This window comes from Chiloscyllium punctatum, chromosome 10, assembly GCF_047496795.1.
Source record: "Chiloscyllium punctatum isolate Juve2018m chromosome 10, sChiPun1.3, whole genome shotgun sequence".
Lineage (NCBI taxonomy): Eukaryota > Metazoa > Chordata > Chondrichthyes > Orectolobiformes > Hemiscylliidae > Chiloscyllium > Chiloscyllium punctatum.
Genome location: NC_092748.1, coordinates 34,828,769 through 34,846,919, shown reverse-complemented (window position 1 = coordinate 34,846,919; position 18,151 = coordinate 34,828,769). Strand labels below are relative to the sequence as shown.

At 38.3% G+C, this 18,151-nt stretch overlaps 1 protein-coding gene across 1 annotated transcript in view; it reads left to right on the top strand.

Moving 5' to 3' along the window:
* Positions 1 to 18,151, top strand: part of kcnh3 (potassium voltage-gated channel, subfamily H (eag-related), member 3) — a 688,912-nt gene that overhangs the window by 579,555 nt on the left and 91,206 nt on the right. The window contains exon 10 of the mRNA XM_072578888.1: positions 14,596 to 14,845. Coding sequence (XP_072434989.1) covers positions 14,596 to 14,845 — 250 coding nt within the window. The remainder of the gene's footprint in view (positions 1 to 14,595; positions 14,846 to 18,151) is intronic.

Genomic DNA, 18,151 nt, shown 5'->3' with positions numbered 1-18,151 from the left:
ATTAATTGAGAAATGTGATTTTCAAACCAAAGATAAAATTACATGGGCATGTTACTGGAATTAAAATAGATCCACAAAAGACGTAAGTAATAGAAGAATTTTCAAAGCCTTGGACCTTCTATGATTCCTGTGATGATAAATCAGGTGAGCAAGTTTCTACCAAATTTTCTGAGGTTAGTGAGCCTTTGAGGTAGTTTTTACACCATGGTTAGCAATGTGTTCAGGACACAATGAAACCACTCATACCTCTTCAGAAATCTTAGTACACTGTGACCCACATCTACTGACGATAATAGCAAATGAGGCATCCTCAATAATATTGGGGCAGTAATCTTTCAAGTGCAGAAAGTTGCAAACTATAGATTGGTTTATTGTGCTTGTAGCTCATTAACAGTGACAGATCAACATGATGCAACAAATGACAAAGAAGCTTGAACAGTAACATGTGCATGTGAAAAATGTATAGATTATGTGATGGATTTATATACAACCTAAGTTATATGCTATAAGTTTGAAACTGATCATCAGCCACACTTCTGAACACAAACAAAACAACTAAGATGCCCGAATTCAATAGTTAAGATTGAGGTTAATGCAACACATCTCAATTACAGAATGTATATACAGGGAAAATATCAAACAACAGCAAACGTTCTGTCATGAATGCAATCAAATGGAATGAAACAAGCAGACTAACACTTAATTGAAGAGATTATAGCCTACAGAATCATTTGCCAACCACTGAATGAGATCTGCAAGAAATATGGGAGCACAACAATGGGATGAAGAATGTATACAGACCTGGAAGTAATGACTGGATGAATAGTCAGATTGTTTATCTAACGATCCAACTACATATTTTGGTATTTTTAACAGTACAGACACCTCACCGTCAGGAATAACATGTTTGTCTGCAATGAGAGATTGGCAATACCAGGAGCTCTTTGACTTGAGATACATTAGAGAATGTATTCAAATTAGCTTTATTTTCCCATGTACTCAAATGAGTACTGTTTACAAGTTGCCGCAATGGCACCATTTTAGGTACAAATGGTACTATGTACAGAAATATAAAGAAATAAAAGTCTAGTATTATAGGTCATAAGATTAATTCAGAAAAATTTATCAAGGACAATTGGGAATTACAGAGTCAGGAAATGATTGCTAACTGTGTTCCATGCGTTGTAAACAGCCAAGCAAAAAAGTAGCCACTTTAACCTTGATCTTTTCCATCAAGGCCATGCGAATGGATTTATTTGAGTTCAAAGGGATGATCTTCATTATCATCCCAGACCATTACTTAAGATGGATTGAAGTCACAATATCATGGCAGGTGAAGTAATAAAATCACTCGAGAGAATCTGTTAAAGGAATGGGCTTCCAGATATTGTAGTAACAGATAATGATCTGAATTTGTAAGTGAGCAATTTGTTCTCAAACAAATGAAGAAACTGAGTGAAGAGTGAATACTGCAAAAATATTACTGAAGAAGAATGAAGATTTGAATCTTATGTTTTACATAACTGATCCTCACCAGTATAAAATGGGCTATCACTATTAGAGTTACTTGTGGACAGGACATTGAGGACATAACTTACATCTCTGCCGCAGAACTGACAACCCGGTTTGAAATTTCAATGAAAAGTACAAGAGTTACCAGATCTGCACACGAGGAGCGAGTATGAATATTAGATCAACAAAGGAAAGGAGTGATCTTAGAGAAGACACGACAACTAAAATCATACAGGATTGAAATAGATCATAGAATTCTAAAGAGAAATCGTAACACATTTATATAAATTGAGCAAGAAACAATAAAAATGTGGAACTAGTTCTCAGAAAACCAGAAAGAAGAAAGATCCATAACCACCAAAGAGAGTAATCATCCTGCTGACAACCATCCTCAACCTCAGAATGAGATCAGAGAATGTTTGCATTGTAAATATAAGGGGACAAAGGCTTTGGGAAAGATGTTGTGTAATTGGTGTAACATAGAAGCAAAAAGATTTTGATGCAGTAATGATGTCAGGGCCATTTGATTAAATGGAGCTTGCTGGCATGGAAGAAAATGACATTATGACAGTTCTCTGGATAGCTCACACAGCCAAAAATACTAATCTTCTGATGGTTATATGGTAGCTGTACATTAAAAAAGGGGAATTCCCTTCAATTTATGCTTGTTGCTGTTGATCTGGGGTCATGTTGAGATGGCCACAAATGCACAATCTATAACTCCCTGTACTTGGTAACCCAGACACAGCAGAAAATGTAAGGGCCTCTTATTGTCATTGCTGTAGTCAGTAGCAAAATAGATATAAATAGCAGCCCTGAGCATTGATTATTTGGGAGATGTCATTATTGGCAGGAGATTGTGAAATCCTTGCAATTGCCACCAATATAGTTTGTCATTTGAAAATGAACTTGATCACCTTGAGAACTTATATCAGATGAATAAACTTCTTCCTATACTGCAGGATTACTACTACTCCTACACAATGAATGGATTAAACATCTAACCTTAATATATAGTGATTTTGTAAAAAGACATCAAGCAGCCCTGCTGTTCTCTCATGATTGGACTAAGTAGTAATCTTCCAGAAGTGTCTCAGACATCAAAGTCAGCCAGTCATTGCTTCACATAGACTCTGATGGGATTGGAATATTTACTGTTGCATTATGGATATTTTCAGATCAACCTGTTCAGAAAGATTATAACATACATCTGGGGCGCATGGGACTTAATCATGGACATCCATGCTCAGAGGTAGGGACACTACTACTGCACCACAACAGCCCTTAAAATGGCATAGTGTAGCGATAGTTATTCCAACAAACTGTTCAGATATGTGGTGACTCATACCTGGAACAGGTGGGACTTGAACCTAGACTTCCTGGTTCAGAATAATGGGACACTACCATTGCATTATAAGCTGACACAGAGAGCAAATGTCTCCAAGAAAGCCCCATATGCAATAGAATTGCAAACCTCTTTTATCTGGTAAGAAGTTGAGATAATGAATTCCCACTTAACCTCTGAGATGGGCCATAAAGCTGTTGGATATCTGAAATTCAAGCCTTTGTCTCATTGGTAACTGTTCCCCAACCCCTCCAGAGGATTTGTGACATTACTCTCAGAGTCCTCAATCCAGCTGTCTTTTAACAATACACTTTTAAAATACCAATTAGTAAAAGGGGTCGACACTGTTTCGTATATCTACCAACAATATCAAAATCTCTAACTCTAGGCGACATAGGAAAAACCGCTGGATTATAAAAACAGCTATCAACCTACATTTTCTGCTCTCTAACCCTAATTACATTTATTTGGTCAAAACAGAAATTACAGTTCAGCAAGATTCCTCTAAAGATCTTCAACGAAATTTCAAATAGAAAACTGCCTGTGACTTAACAGTTTTATGAACTGTTGGTTAGTCAATTAATTATGTCCACACTGAACTCCAGAGTGTTAATTCTAGCTTAAAGCTGTTGCATTCTCTCAAAACCGAGGAAATGGAAAACCTAGTAACCTACCATTTGTTTTGTAAACAGGTTGTTGCTAATTGAATAAACTCCTAATCCTTTTGATTTTGGTTTCCCCTTGTACAGTTGGAAGTTTTCCAGTGCTGCAAAGTATTCCCCCCACCCCGTAGCATGTCTAAGAATGTGTGGAATAAACCCTGTCTCTCGTTAACCTTAGAACAGTGTTGTTGCAGTTCTCACAAAATCAGAGTTTCAGACAGAGGGAGTGGAGCAATATGCCACCATTGTTTAAAAAGCCGAAAAATTAAGTCACAATTGACTTATGGATAGCTGGTGAGAAGAGAAGAGAAATATGTTTCAAAACTCACAATCTGTCTAGAACACTGACATTAACCTCTGCTGCTAAATATTCCCACAACATTCTGAGCGGGCACAGGCCTATGTCTCGACAGATAAAGGATGCTTCTGGGTTCGTGATAGATTTTTGAAAATTAAAGGAATTAACCGTTAGGCTGACCGGGTGGTTAAGTGGAGCTGAGTCCACAAAAAGATCACCCACAATCTTATTGAATGGCAGAGCAGGCTCCATGGGCCAGATCACCTACACCTGCTTCTCTTTCTTATGCTCTTCTGGTCTTTCCATGTCTTGCACCAAGTTCATTATCAAAATAAAAACCTTGGTGCATGCCATCTCACACGGCCAGCCATTCCTCAATATCAGATACACGTTTTTAAAAACATCCAGCATTTTGGCAGCCACAGTGTCTCATCCCCTTTAAAGCATACAGGCTGGCTTTGAGTAATAGTAGCCACTTATAATAGTTCCCTGTTGGTGTGTGCAGAGAGTAATCAGTGTCGAATGCATGCAGCAATCATTTAAACTAGCAGACAGCCTAGATATAACATGCTGACTACAACACAGTGGAAGGGCATGGGTTAATTATGTACTGTGAACCCCTTTTTTTCAGAAATGAGCCAATTTAACCTTCAGAACATTTTGCTAGTACATGAATCTTAAGGCTTCTAAATTGAATGTTGCTTCCAGTATTTATTGAGGTAATGAATAATCCTACTAGAGAGCAGAATACTTTTCCACTACCTGCAGGTCTTCTGTCCTAGACTGAAGACAATGTATTATAAATTATAAAAAACCCTCAACAAACATTCTTCACCAGAAAATCTCAGAATGAAAACCTCATTAACTCTGCCACCTTGAATCCCACTCTGAATTCAGCTGTTCCTTTGGTACAGTAAATCTCAGTGGAATTAGTTAACAATGTGATAAGAAAGCTCATGTACATTCTGGACTTTAGAAATATTGCACAATTGTTCCCACAGTGGGTATATTCACTGAGTGAAGTCAATTGAACAGAATTTATTTTCCCAGAACTACCAACAAACTTTCAGAATAATGAGACTCACATTAATTCATTGAATTGCAATTCTGTGTGAAGAAAGTGAGGACTGCAGATGCTGGAGATCAGAATTGAGAGTGTAGTGCTGGAAAAACACAGCAGGTCAGGCAGCACCTGAGGAGCAGGAGAATCGACGTTATGCCCGAAACATCGACTCTCCTGCTCCTCAGATGCTGCCTGATCTGCTGTACTTTTCCAGCACTACACTCTCGACTTGAAATTCTGTGTGCCAATTGCAATTGCTGGAACTCCCTGCATGCCATAGATCTTATACTCGAAACTCGACTTCTCTACCTCCTGATGCTACGTCTTTCCAGCCTCCTGCTTGTCTATCTTGGAGTCCGGATTTTGCAGGGTTTTTTTGTCTGTAGACCTTACACTTGCAAGAGATTTGGATCCGACATCAGTTTACTTTTTTTAATACACAACAGAAATTAACACGTAGTGTTTCAGCAGTCATTTACAATGCCGAGCAGATCCCATGTCACTTGTTGAGGTTTGGACAGAGTAGCATTGTCTTGTTCTTTAACTAGACAAGTGTGAGTTCCAATTGGAATTATGTCGACCTGCTCAAGCCCCATACCATCTCCTTGTCTTCTAGCCCTACATCTGATTGTTAAACTTCCTCTTCATTTGACCCCATGAAGATTTTGGATAGCTGACTTAATTGATCAAACTTTGTTAGGTAAGTTTTAATGCCCTGGAGGCAGAAAAGAAGGTAACGCTGTCCAATTAGGAACAGTGACTGTGATCCATTCAGCGAGATAGGTGGTGCCTTTAACCATGCTTACTGTATGGCTGCTGCTCAGAGGCCTACAGCAGAAAAGCCCATATTGTCACGATGGTGCCTTCATAAGGACAGCAGCAGCTGCCATTACATCAGGTATGACATTGCTGGAGTCATCGCTCTCCCAGAAGTAGCTTCTGCTTGTGAAGGACCAAGTCCTTTGAGTTAATGCTGGGATCCAAAGTTTCACATCTCAGACCACCTGCTGTGAAGTCACTGCATTGAAGGATTCCTGACACAGCAGAGAGTACCTGAGCAGCCAGATATAAGTACATCAGAGGCAACCTAATGCAATTCTATCAAAGTTCCAACCTCCCTCAAACACGTACAAAGTCAATTCTAAAGCATTGGAAAAGTTCAGCCCAATGATTCCAATCAATTTTGCCAGAACAATTCAAAATTCATTTTCCATTTACCTAGCAAGTTTATATATCCTAAGTTAATTATTGGCGCACATTTCTGACCCCCAATCCAAAATCTTGCCGAGATATCCCCTTAAATCTGGACCATCAACCATTGTTGTAGTTATTAGCTTAGTTCAATGATTTTACATAAGCAATAGTAAATGCTGAGGTGACTCACATGCCTAGGTTACTCATTAATGATGAGAACTTTCTGAACCTGTTTGAACAGAGAGGGCAGTTCAAACACACAGTTTACATTTTATGATTACTCAAATTGTTGAGTTGCCAAACACAGAGGCCTATTTTACAAGTCTATCAGTAAATTAATTAATCAATCAGTCATTAGTAGATTATCCTATGATAATATTGCTTTCAAAAATCTTAGATCAAAGATCAGACATGTTAATTTCATCCAGAACTTGCAATGCATTGTGCATAATTTCAAATCAAAACATTAAAATTTATCAAAAATGAATGAGTGCAATCATGTATCCTATTGGTACACCCTAACCACAAGAAATGGCACGTAAACATCCACATTATGAAATGCTTCCGAGATGACAGGGCTTGCCAATTCGTGGGGTTGGGCTGAAAGTTTGGGATCATGAGTTCATAGCCAGCAATGGCCACCATGGAGTACTGTATAGATTTTAGATACGTTAAGTGAGGGGCAAAAGTATGGCAAATGGAGTATAATATGGAAAAAGGTGAAGTTTTCCATTTTGGAAGGAAAAATTCAAAAAGAGCATACAATCTAAATGGTGAGAAGTTGCAGAGTTCTAAAATGCAGAGGGATGTATGTGATCTAGTGTATGAATTCCTGACAAAGAGTTTATTTTGGGAACATCAACTCTTCTGCTCCTCAGATGCTGCCTGACTGGCTGTGCTTTTCCAGCACCACACTTTTTGACTATGAATTGCAAAAGGCTAGTATGCAGATACAGCAAGTAATTAGGAAAGCTAATAGAATGTTGTCATTTATTGTGAAGGGAATCAAATACAAAAATAGATGGTTATTGTAGTGATTGTAACGAGGTCAGCCAGCTGGAGCTCATAGAATATGAGTTCCCTGTTTGCTGTTGTTAACCTGATCCAATCAGGGAGCCCTGGCTGACAGCTTTAAAAGAATGTCAGAGATACTCACACCTTGATAGCTGACTCTGAAGGTCCAGTACTGAAATCAAAGACTGTTCATGTGTAAATAAAGGGTGACATAGTGATGGAATGCCAGCTTCTGTGGAGTTATTTCGGTTATGCTTCAATTATACAGAGTACTGGTGAGATCACATTTGGAGTATTGTATGCATTAGTGTTGATTTTATACAAGAAAGGATGTAAATACAATGGAAGCAGTTCAGAGAAGGTTTGTTCAATTAGCACCTAGAATTGGCAGATTGTGTAATGAGGAAAGTTTGGACAGGTTAGGCCTGTAATACTGGAGTTTAGGCAAACAGTGAATTGACTGAAACATATAAGATCCTGAGGGGGCTTAACAGGGTGTGGAAAGGATGTTTCCTCTTGTGGGATAATCCAATAGTACACATCACCATTTAAAATCAGGAGTTACCCATTTAAGGCAGAGGCAAGGATTTTTTTTTCTGTCAGAGGGTTATGAGTCTTTGAAACTTCCTTTGTCAATAGGTGATGGAAGCAGTGTCTTTGAATAGTCTTAAGGCAAAGATTCTTGGTTTGCAAGGGGGTAAAAGGTTATGAGGGGTAAGAGGGAAAATGTGTTGAAGTCACAATCAGATCAGTCATGATCTTATCAAAAAGCAGAGCAGGCCCAAGAAACTGAAGGGCTTTGCCCGAAATATCGATTTTCCTGCTCCTTGGATGCTGCCTGACCTGCTGTGCTTTTCCAGCACCACTCTAATCTTCAACATCTGCAGTACACACTTCCGCCAAGAAACGGAATGGCCTACCCATTGTTGGTAAGTTTGTACATGATTGAAATACTTTTGTTTGCTAGTTATAAAAAAAGGATGTTAAAGCCTGAGTGGATTAGGGGTGGGAAATGGAAGCTGGAGATTATATGATGCAGTTTCCAGGACTTCAGCCAGCCAGAATTAGAAATCACAACTTGGATCCTAATTCAGGAATTTCCTCCGTAAACCTTTACAACTCATTACCTGTCTCTCCTCTTTTAGGATATTTTTAAAACTATCCTCTTTGACCAATTTTTGGTAACCAGCCCTAATAACATCTTATGGTAGCTTGTTAGCTGATTTTACTTCATAAGGCAAGTAAAAGTTCTTGCAAAGCACTTTGTGACATCTTATTATGTCTGTAAATAAACACAACGTTTTGTATTTGTTTTAAGAATGTGCTTCCTGTGCTCATGTAGGAAAAAGTATTTTAATGACATAGAAGATTCTCAATCTCTATTGATATGTTTGATTGGAAAGTGGACTCAGAGTTTGTGTACTATGGATGCATTTCAAAGCTTTTAATAATATAGGTAGCTACAATAGCTGACAATTTTTATTAATTTCATACTCCATCACTTTCAATACTTATTCTCCTGGAGCACTTAAGGAAATATTTTCCTTTTTTAACCCCACCTTTTATGGCAAGTCAATTCAATTACTTTTGGACAGACCGAAGATGATGATGAGTTCCTAACTTTATTCCTGTTGTTAACCACCATGTTAATCCAGTAGTATTAATAGCCATCGATATCAATAATATTCTATTCACAACTCTTTAGTAGCTATTCATCCAATTAAACTAGGAAGGATGCAGCACATTCAATGCACAGAGCCTAAAGTTCACAATGTTTTATGTTGCTGATTGAAACATTTTTCAGGGTTGACTAATAGTGATTTAGGTGAACTGATAGACTCTGTTATTAGGAAGTATGAACTCCTTCAGCAAAGGAAATATTAGAGAAGCAGTTCCAAAAGTGGGACATATGGAAAGATGAAAAGTTAGTGAACTTAATATCCTGGCAAGCCCAGACCTGCACACTCCAACTTTCACCCCACAACCATTAAATCTCACTTAAAGTATATCTCATATCTTTTTGTAATTACCATTCCAGCCTAAATGTTGGCCCCAGCATTAGGACATTTATAATTTAGGAAATGGCGGTAAGCAGATTAATCATATTTTACTTTTTAAAATGGTAACGCTCATAACTTCAGGTCAGGTACTGAAGGCATTGGATGTACATGGCAGGTCATGTTAACTTTTTAAGTTATATGTTAAATTGAATGGAAGATGAATAATGAAAAATAACTGCATTTATATAGTTCCATTCATGATATTCTAAAGAGCTTTAGTCAATGATTGTTCAGAGACTATTCCCATTCAGTTGAATATGCAAGCATTCCCTATTCCAACAAGATTCACGCCTACACAGTGCTCACCCTTTTGAAAGAGCTCGAATGTTTCATTTCTGATAATGGCATGTTATGGAATAATTGGACTGACCTTTATAAATATCTACGTAAGTTATCTAAATACAAGGCCCTGTTCCAGAATGCTGAGCAACTGTACATTAATCATAGAAAGTACTGACTTGTAGTTCCAGGCACCAACGAATACCTTGCTACTTCTATCCTGTTTGAAAAGCATTGTTACAGGATGCCCTATGTTTACTTAGACAGCAAAGGCAAGACAGGAAGTTGCTGTCATATTCTGGTTATTGTTATTTGCCTTCCATTATTACATGTTGCATATTAAAATTGCAGTTGTAATTATATTTATTAATGTACCAAAGAATAAAATTGCATGAGAGCTAATATTTATGGATTCCCATAAATAAAAAAAACTGAATTACTGCCCTTTCATTTTCAATTGGCTTGAACATGTAGCCCATAATATGTAATTATCACTTTATAACGTTATCTTCAGTCTAATCAAATTGGTGGATGATTGCATAGAAAATAGAATAATAATTTCATTTAAAAAATGAAAGTAGCCTCCAAATACAGTGTAAGTTACATTATTAATGCAGCAAGGAAAAGAATAAAGTTACAGGCAAGGTCGATAGCTACTCTGTGTTTGGACAGGCTTGAATGTTAACGTTGACCTGCTGTCTACATGCAATGCTGGTATCCTCTAATGTACACTTAGTCACAATATCCTCTGATGAACAACCTAATTGTATATCTTCCAAAATATACCCAGTGGCAATATCCTGTAATGTACATCCAATGGTAGTACTCTCTAATGTGCACCCAGTGACAGAATTCTCTAATGTATACATAATGGCAGCATCCTCTAATGTACATCCAATGAAAGTATCCTCTGATATACACACAATGGCAGTATCTGAAAGTGAGGTTTAGGCCATTCGTCTTCTGAGATATCTTCCACTTCTTTTAAGCCTTTCAATGTGCCTCGGGGATCTGAACAGTTAACATTTCCCAGCTATCTCAAACTACAAAAACATAATGGATAGATCGGGGTAAAGGAAAGAAGTTTGGGAGAGGAAATCAGAAGGTCATGCTCATTTTGATGTCTGTTTTCATTTCATGACACTTCTCAGAATGAGAGTGTGGAGTGACTGATGAAGGTATAATAGTCATCCACAATGTCTTCCAGTTGCACCAGTTGTTTCTAGGTCTGAGATGTTGATGGTCTTGCAACTAGGAACCTTCACCTCCAGGGTACTGAGAGAATGCATTTTTTGTGGGTCTCTGCAAATACTCCATCTTTCTCTCTTATTGTGGGTGACCATCTACAGGAAGGGAGAGAGCAGAATATCATTGACTATGAGTCAGTGTTTTGGACCAAGTCCAGCATAGCTAAATAGCAGAAGACATAGGAAGCAGTGAGAGGTGTGGGCCCCCATGGCTAGTATATGAGCTATAGTATCAGTATGTTAGGAAGGAGTTCTAAGTATCAGGATGTGCTGCTAGGTTCCTAATAGAGGTCTGGAATATTGAATAGTGTGAGAAAGTATGGAGCCAAATGGGTATGAGACGTGCCCCCGCCCCCCTCACCCCACCCTGCCAAACATAAGGATGATTGATTTTCATACTCCTTACTTTTTTTGTTGTGATGTTAATGGAATTAAAGTAGTAACCTTGAGCAGATGTAATGAAGAATGGGGCCAACTTTGAAGTTTCCATTCGATCTCAGTATGTAAGATTGTAAAGGAAGGAGGGAAAAATTAAAACTAAAAAGATAGTAACCAAAGGCAGATGGCAACAATTTTGCACTGAAGACAAAGTGAAGAATAAAAGTCAATTTACTACCATAAATTTCAAGCGAGAGTATATGTAAAGGTCCAGTAAGGTCGAAGGAAGGATTTATGCTTAAATTTATGTTCTAGAATTCATACCAAGACACTTACTGAGAGAAAGTGGAAATCTATAACAGTGTGAATTATTTCTGGTGTCGAGGGACACATGGAGTGTTTGGTTGACCAATTTTCACAATGGGATGCCGCAAGCCTACATATTTTATTTGCTATCACATTGGCTTCCTACAATTGCATAAAATTATTTACTTCAGAGATAGTGCTGTTGAAATGTGCAAATGGAATAACTTCTTTTTCATCAATAAACTCACAAACATTTTAAAACACACAGTGCTGTGAATTCATCCTGTCTGACTTTGAATAATGAACTCTTTTTGATCTCCTTCTGATGTCAGTCTATTGCAGCAACAGTGTTCATTAGCATAAAAATTGATTCTCACCGGTTTTGTAAAGGCCATGTAGATTCTGCTATTCCACAAGGCCAAAGCAGTGCCACTCTTTGTGGAGTTTTATTTTTGTATTAAACTGGAGATAAATGTTTTTTATTTTTATTTTTGTTTCTTCAATTCAGTTGAAGTTACAGTAGCTCTTGAGGTCAATGCTGTTAAATGAAGGCAAACCAGCACACATAATGCATTTTTAGAAGTTTCTCCTTACTATTTGCATGACAATTTCACATCCCATGTAAAGCTAGTTACTGAATGAGTTGAATTTACAGTAACATAAAGTTTTTGGCCATTGTTGTTATTTCAATAGTGAGACCCAATGGTATTTACAGTCATAGAGATGCACAGAACAGAAATAGACTCTGCGGTCCAACTCATCCATGCTGACCAGATAGATGTCACATAATATTGCTGCACTGTGAGGTATATACCCCTTTGACTGAGAACTAATGACCAGCAAGGAAAGTTGGCTGGTTAGATATGACTGCCCTAACTGACAAGGCAATGCAAGGCAGAGATACTGCAAATGTCCAGGTGACCAAGCATTAGACAGCAAGTGAGCAGCTCTGAGATGTGACGCTAGTTGCCAGTATGCCATGGAGTACAGATCTGAGCTTCCTCAATGTCCTGCAAATGTCCTGAACAGGTGCCCCAATGGTTAGCAGATATCAGATGCCAGTGTCCGTGGACAAGGGGCGCATATGGCTGGTGCCTGTGGATTGTGCCCTGAGATGCAGTTTGGTGCTGAGCAACATGAGGGTGGGTTGCAGCCGGTATTGAGCTGATGTTACCAGGTACCAGTTCTGTCATCCATGTTGAGAATTTTATATATAAAACAAATATATATATGTATATATGTATAATACATAAACAAAGTTATATTAATGAGGTACGTTCTATATCTATAAAGGTTCTTTAATGCTCTCTAGAGAGAAAGTCATGTCAGCATTCAGCAACTGCACAAAAGTTGCTGTGTTTTGCTCCTAAGGTTGAGATAATCCTCACTGGATGTTTCACCCAACTCTGCCACATTTCATACCCTAGTCCACATCACTCAGGTTTTTATAGGATTCCACCCTCTACGTCTAACAAAACATTGAATTTACACCTGGGACTTAGAATTGACACAGAATTTACTAGCCGAAGAAAAATTGCTTCTTATTCAGGTCTGATATGAGTTAGTTAGTTATAAAGCCATGGAAGATATAAAGTAACATTGCCATTGTCTTACTAAACCATAGGGCTGTTCTCCCATTAGAAGGAGGGAAAGATGACGGGTGGTAGTTTAACCTGACGGTCACCATGCCTCAGGCGAGGGGAGAGGTTGAGAAGGAGAATCTTTCATGATAATCTCATTCAGTGTTGGAATTGAACCCTTGCTATTGGCATCACTCTGCATCGCAAACCAGCCATCTGAGCTAACCAACACCTCCCCCCGCCCCCCCCCCCCGCCCCCCCAGAACAATATGCTTTGCAGTGCAATAAAAAAAGTTCAAGTGCTTTTTAAAAAAATGACATTACTCCTTTTTCTTTTATTTTACTGTTTTAAAAAAAAAGTATTATTGAGATAGCAGTAGAATCTTAATTTTCATGTTGCCATGTGAGTGTGTAATTCACAGGCTGATCGAATAAGACCATGTTCAATGAGCGCAACTGTTATATGTCAATACATCATTTATTTTTAAGTAACTTATTTGGTAGTGTTCAGAAAAAAAGTAATGATCACGTCTTTGAGAAGTGTGATCTTTCCATCAAATAAAAATGCAATAGAAGCAAGTTATTTAACTTCTACACAACGTAATCCAATAAATATAACATTTCAGTAGCTGCCACATGGGTCATTTACTCTCTGGTCTCTATTTCAGTGATACTTATATCAACATGCTGTGTTCCAGCATGATAGGGCATAGATTTATGATAAAGCATATTCTCAACATTCACTATTCAAAATACTAAACCCCGAAGCTATTATGTCTGGTTTCAGTAAGTGGTCTGAAAATACGTCACCTCATTTTTCACACTTAGTCTATATTTCACTGTAGACAGAATTTAATGTGTTGCAGAAATGAAACCTACAAATACATATGTAGCTTAAACAGCTATGTGTGGTGAATGTGTTGAACATATCCTGTAGGAATACTGCAACTTAGGTTTTGAATTTCAGGAATATTGAATGAGTTATATTTTGGCTATCTGTATTTTTCTCCCGTGTGTAATATTTGACCTTATGTATTGCTGCACATTGCAAAGAGAAAATAAATATTCAGCAGACGTATTTCATCTATCACTTCAGATAAGCAGTTTTATCTGCAGATGGAACATCGTCCTTTACTTGAGTTAAAAACAGTTGGCTAAATGTATGGATAAAGAACTAAACATGATTGGGAACAATTTATCAGCTTGTAAAAATGTCTGCCACTGTCATACTTATCTAAGTTGTTTTACTTAACAGAACTGGTATACTTACAGCACATAATATATGATTTGGGGCCTTTTTCTTCTCAAAAATATTTTGTGATATTGATTAATATCACCAGTTGCACTTGTATTTTCACGTTTCCATCACAGAATCAGAATCAGAAATAATTGTTACAGTGCAGAAGGAGGCCATTCAACCCATCATGCCAGTTCTTTCTATCTTTCAATCCCCTCCAGTTTGCTTTATAGCTAGAGGCCTTTTTACAATTTCATCCTAGTTTTATGGCATAAGGAAGGGATTAAAAGAAAGGTTGAGTAGTGACAGCACCTGCATGCTCATGTAACTTTACTGAAAAACAATTATTACCATCTTACCAGGAAACATGCTTTTATTCCAGGCCAGTTTTAATCATGTAATATGTTGTCCTCATTCCAGCTTCTGAAAGATTTTCCTGATGAACTGCGAGCGGACATTGCAATGCATTTGAACAAAGAAATCCTTCAGCTGCCAATATTTGAATCTGCTAGCCGTGGGTGCCTTCGATCCCTCTCCTTAAGCATCAAAACTTCTTTCTGTGCTCCAGGGGAATACCTCATCCGTCAGGGCGATGCCTTACAGGCTATCTACTTTGTCTGCTCAGGTTCCATGGAGGTCCTGAAGGACAACACTGTGTTGGCTATTCTAGGTGAGTGAGCACTGTTTTGCCTTTGATACCCATTCCTGCCTGTCATTCCTGCCGTGAGCAGCACGGTGGCACAGTGGTTAGCACTGCTGCCTCACAGCACCTGAGACCCGGGTTCAATTCCCGCCTCAGGCGACTGACTGTGTGGAGTTTGCACGTTCTCCCCGTGTCTGCGTGGGTTTCCTCTGGGTGCTCCGGTTTCCTCCCACAATCTAAAGATGTGCAGGTCAGGTGAATTGGCTATGTTAATTTTCACCGTAGTGTTAGGTAAGGGGTAAATGTAGGGGCATGGGTGGGGCGGTGTGGACTTGTTGGGCCGAAGGGCCTGTTTCCACGCTGTAATCTAATCTAATCTAATAATTTACTTGATGGTCGCTGTTAAACCCACATCCCTCTAGTCCTGACTAAAAATCAGAAAGATAAGAGGAATCGATGAATGCAGTGAATTTAAATTTGCAAAATGAATTCAATAAAGTGGTGATGCCATCAATTCAGGACTTGTAGAAATGAGGTATAACATATGAGCACAGTTTGAGGATTGGTTAACGGACAGAAACATGAGTCATTTTGTAGTGGCACACTATGACTAATGGGCAACAGCAAAAGGGCCTCAACTATTTTTGCAATTTAAATCCATTACTTAGATGAGAGGACCAAGTTAAATGTATCCAAGTTTCCCGAGGATATTAAATGAAGTCGGAAAATAAATAGTGGAGAGAAGCTAAAGAAGTTGCAAACAGATGTGGACAGGTTCCAACAGTGAGCAAAGATGCAGCAGGCAGATGTGGAGAAATATGAAGTTATCTACTTTGCAGGACAACATAGAAAAGCAGAATTTCTTCTAAAATATGTGGCTGAAAATGTTGGCATTTAAATCGCCCTTCCATAATTACAGCAAGTCAATGTGCAGGTGACCAGCAATTCGGACAGCAGATAATGTGTTGCCTTTTCTGATAAAGAGATTGTGTATAAGAATAAAGATGTTTTATTACTATTATATAAGGCCCGAAGTAGAGTACCATGTTCAGTTTGGCTTCTTAAATAAGCCTGTGTGTGAGGTTCAGACAGCAGGAAAGGTGCTTAAGTAGGGCAAACGTAATTGTGTCACAAATTCTACTCTAATGATTATGAATCCTTGGGATTCTCTAGAAAGCTATGGCTGTTCAGTCATTGATGGATTTTTGGCTCAAATGTTATTGGGATAGAGCAAGAACATATCTTGCAAGAATCAGCTATATCTTATTTAATGACAGAGAGAGCTACCTCAGCTCCAATTTCTAATGTTTTTACATGTGGCACTCAGTCTGCACAAAGCAAGATGGTACAAACAGTCATGAGATAAATAGCAACATATTCTGCCTTAGTGATGCTGAATAAAGGAAAGATGTTGGACTAACCACCCTGCTTTTGTATGGAATAATAACATGGCATCTTTTATGTTCACCTGAAGGAGAACATGGGCCTTGTTTCACCATCACATCCAAGTCTCCAGTTAATGATGTGAAAGAAAACAAACTTCTCTCTCGAATAAGTAATCATGATGTGGAATTGAGACATACAGGCCAGAATAAATCAAAAATATTCAGCCAAACTGCAATGTAGGCTACCATGAATTACTTGGAGGGGAAAGGAAGGATTGATGACAATCTTGCAGAATGTCATAGATCTGTTCACTAGATGAAGACTGGATTTAACTCGGCTTTAATATTCCATCCATCAAATATGGTGCCAATACAATGTCAAGATTTGGGTGTGATAGTGGAAGGTGACCACTACCCATGGATCTGGATAGTTTAACACAGGAAAGGAGAAGAATTTGAGAGAAAAGTAAATGCACAAATCCTTTTAAAATAGAGTTTCTGCACTGAGTTTCACATTTAAATATGTACAGACTTTTAAAAAATATATACATTCCGCAATTTAATCTCTATAGCAGTCTCATTATCTAAAATTGAAGGCGAACTTTCAACTTAAGTCTACAGCTCAATCTTACATTTCAGATACTTTCTGAAAATCCATATTCTTATGACCAAGTTCATAGGAGTGAACTGATTCATTTTCTTGTTCCACTCTTGGTCACAACAATGTTTGAATTTAAAAAGGTGACATTGACAATTATTTTATATTGATATTTATTATTGATTAGGTTGTAAATAGCTGTGTATCAGAAATAAATCTGTTAGGTTCTTTTTGTAACAAATAAAGAACAAGTTTATTGCAAATAAAACAGACTCAAGCAAAAATGCAAAATCAAGAGGACATTTAAACCATGTGCAACTTTCCTGCACAAAAACAAACAGAGACGCAAATAGCCTCCAAATCTTCAGACTGTTATCTTGAAAGTAATGTGGCCAAGCAGTAGTTAAATTCCAGAAAATAAAATGTAAGATTGTCAAAATGTTGGTCCATAGCAGAAAGGTGGCTTCTAGCCAGCAAATATGCTATTGGCATTGGTCAGCACTTCCAATCTAGAAAGGATGGGTACCAAGCTCCTCACAAAGCCTTATTAGTACCTAAGCCCTCCTCGTTGCTTCATATTATCCATAGAATGTCTGGCTGGCCTGCCAATACACCAAGCATTTCAGTATGCATCCCCATCAGCATTTTTCTGTAGGCCAACCATTTATCTTAGTCACTGTTTGGCAAGCCAACAGCTGCACTCTCCTGTTCCGCTGCCTGGCTCCAAATATCTCAATGCACACAGTCTCACTATGAGCAGATCCTGCCACTGTACTATCCTCAAAGTGGATGCAATTGACAATCTGAATTGGTGAAGTGCAATATGACAGTGTTTCTTCACCGTTCTGAACAGTTTGTCTTTATTGCAGTTATCAGGTCTCTGAAAGAGGAAAGACATAAGAGTCGAGTTGTGGTGCACAGAGGCAGAGAAAGCAATAGATGAATTCCTACATCATCTGCAGCTCCTATATCAGAAGGGGGAGTGGTTTGAGGGGCAGTTAGGATATGAGAAGAAAAATTAAGTTGGAGGATATTGGCATCCTTATTGGTTTCAGCCTCACTGCTGGATATAACCTCAGTAATTGCTACTCTATCGTCTCTTCCATTGGGGTTAGGACATATTGGTATGGCATTCATTCACTGGTGAGGTGCTGCCTCTTCTGATTGAGCCATTTTGCCCTGCAAGGGAGAGGGAGTTTTAGCACTATGTGTCAGCTGTGACTTGTGGTTGCAAGGTTTGCATCACTGCTAATTTTGTAATTATCACGCATGAAACAGGATTGATGAAAATATTTAGGAAGTGAGTGATAGGGGCTGGGGTGTGAAGTTGGTAGCACATGGAAGTAACAG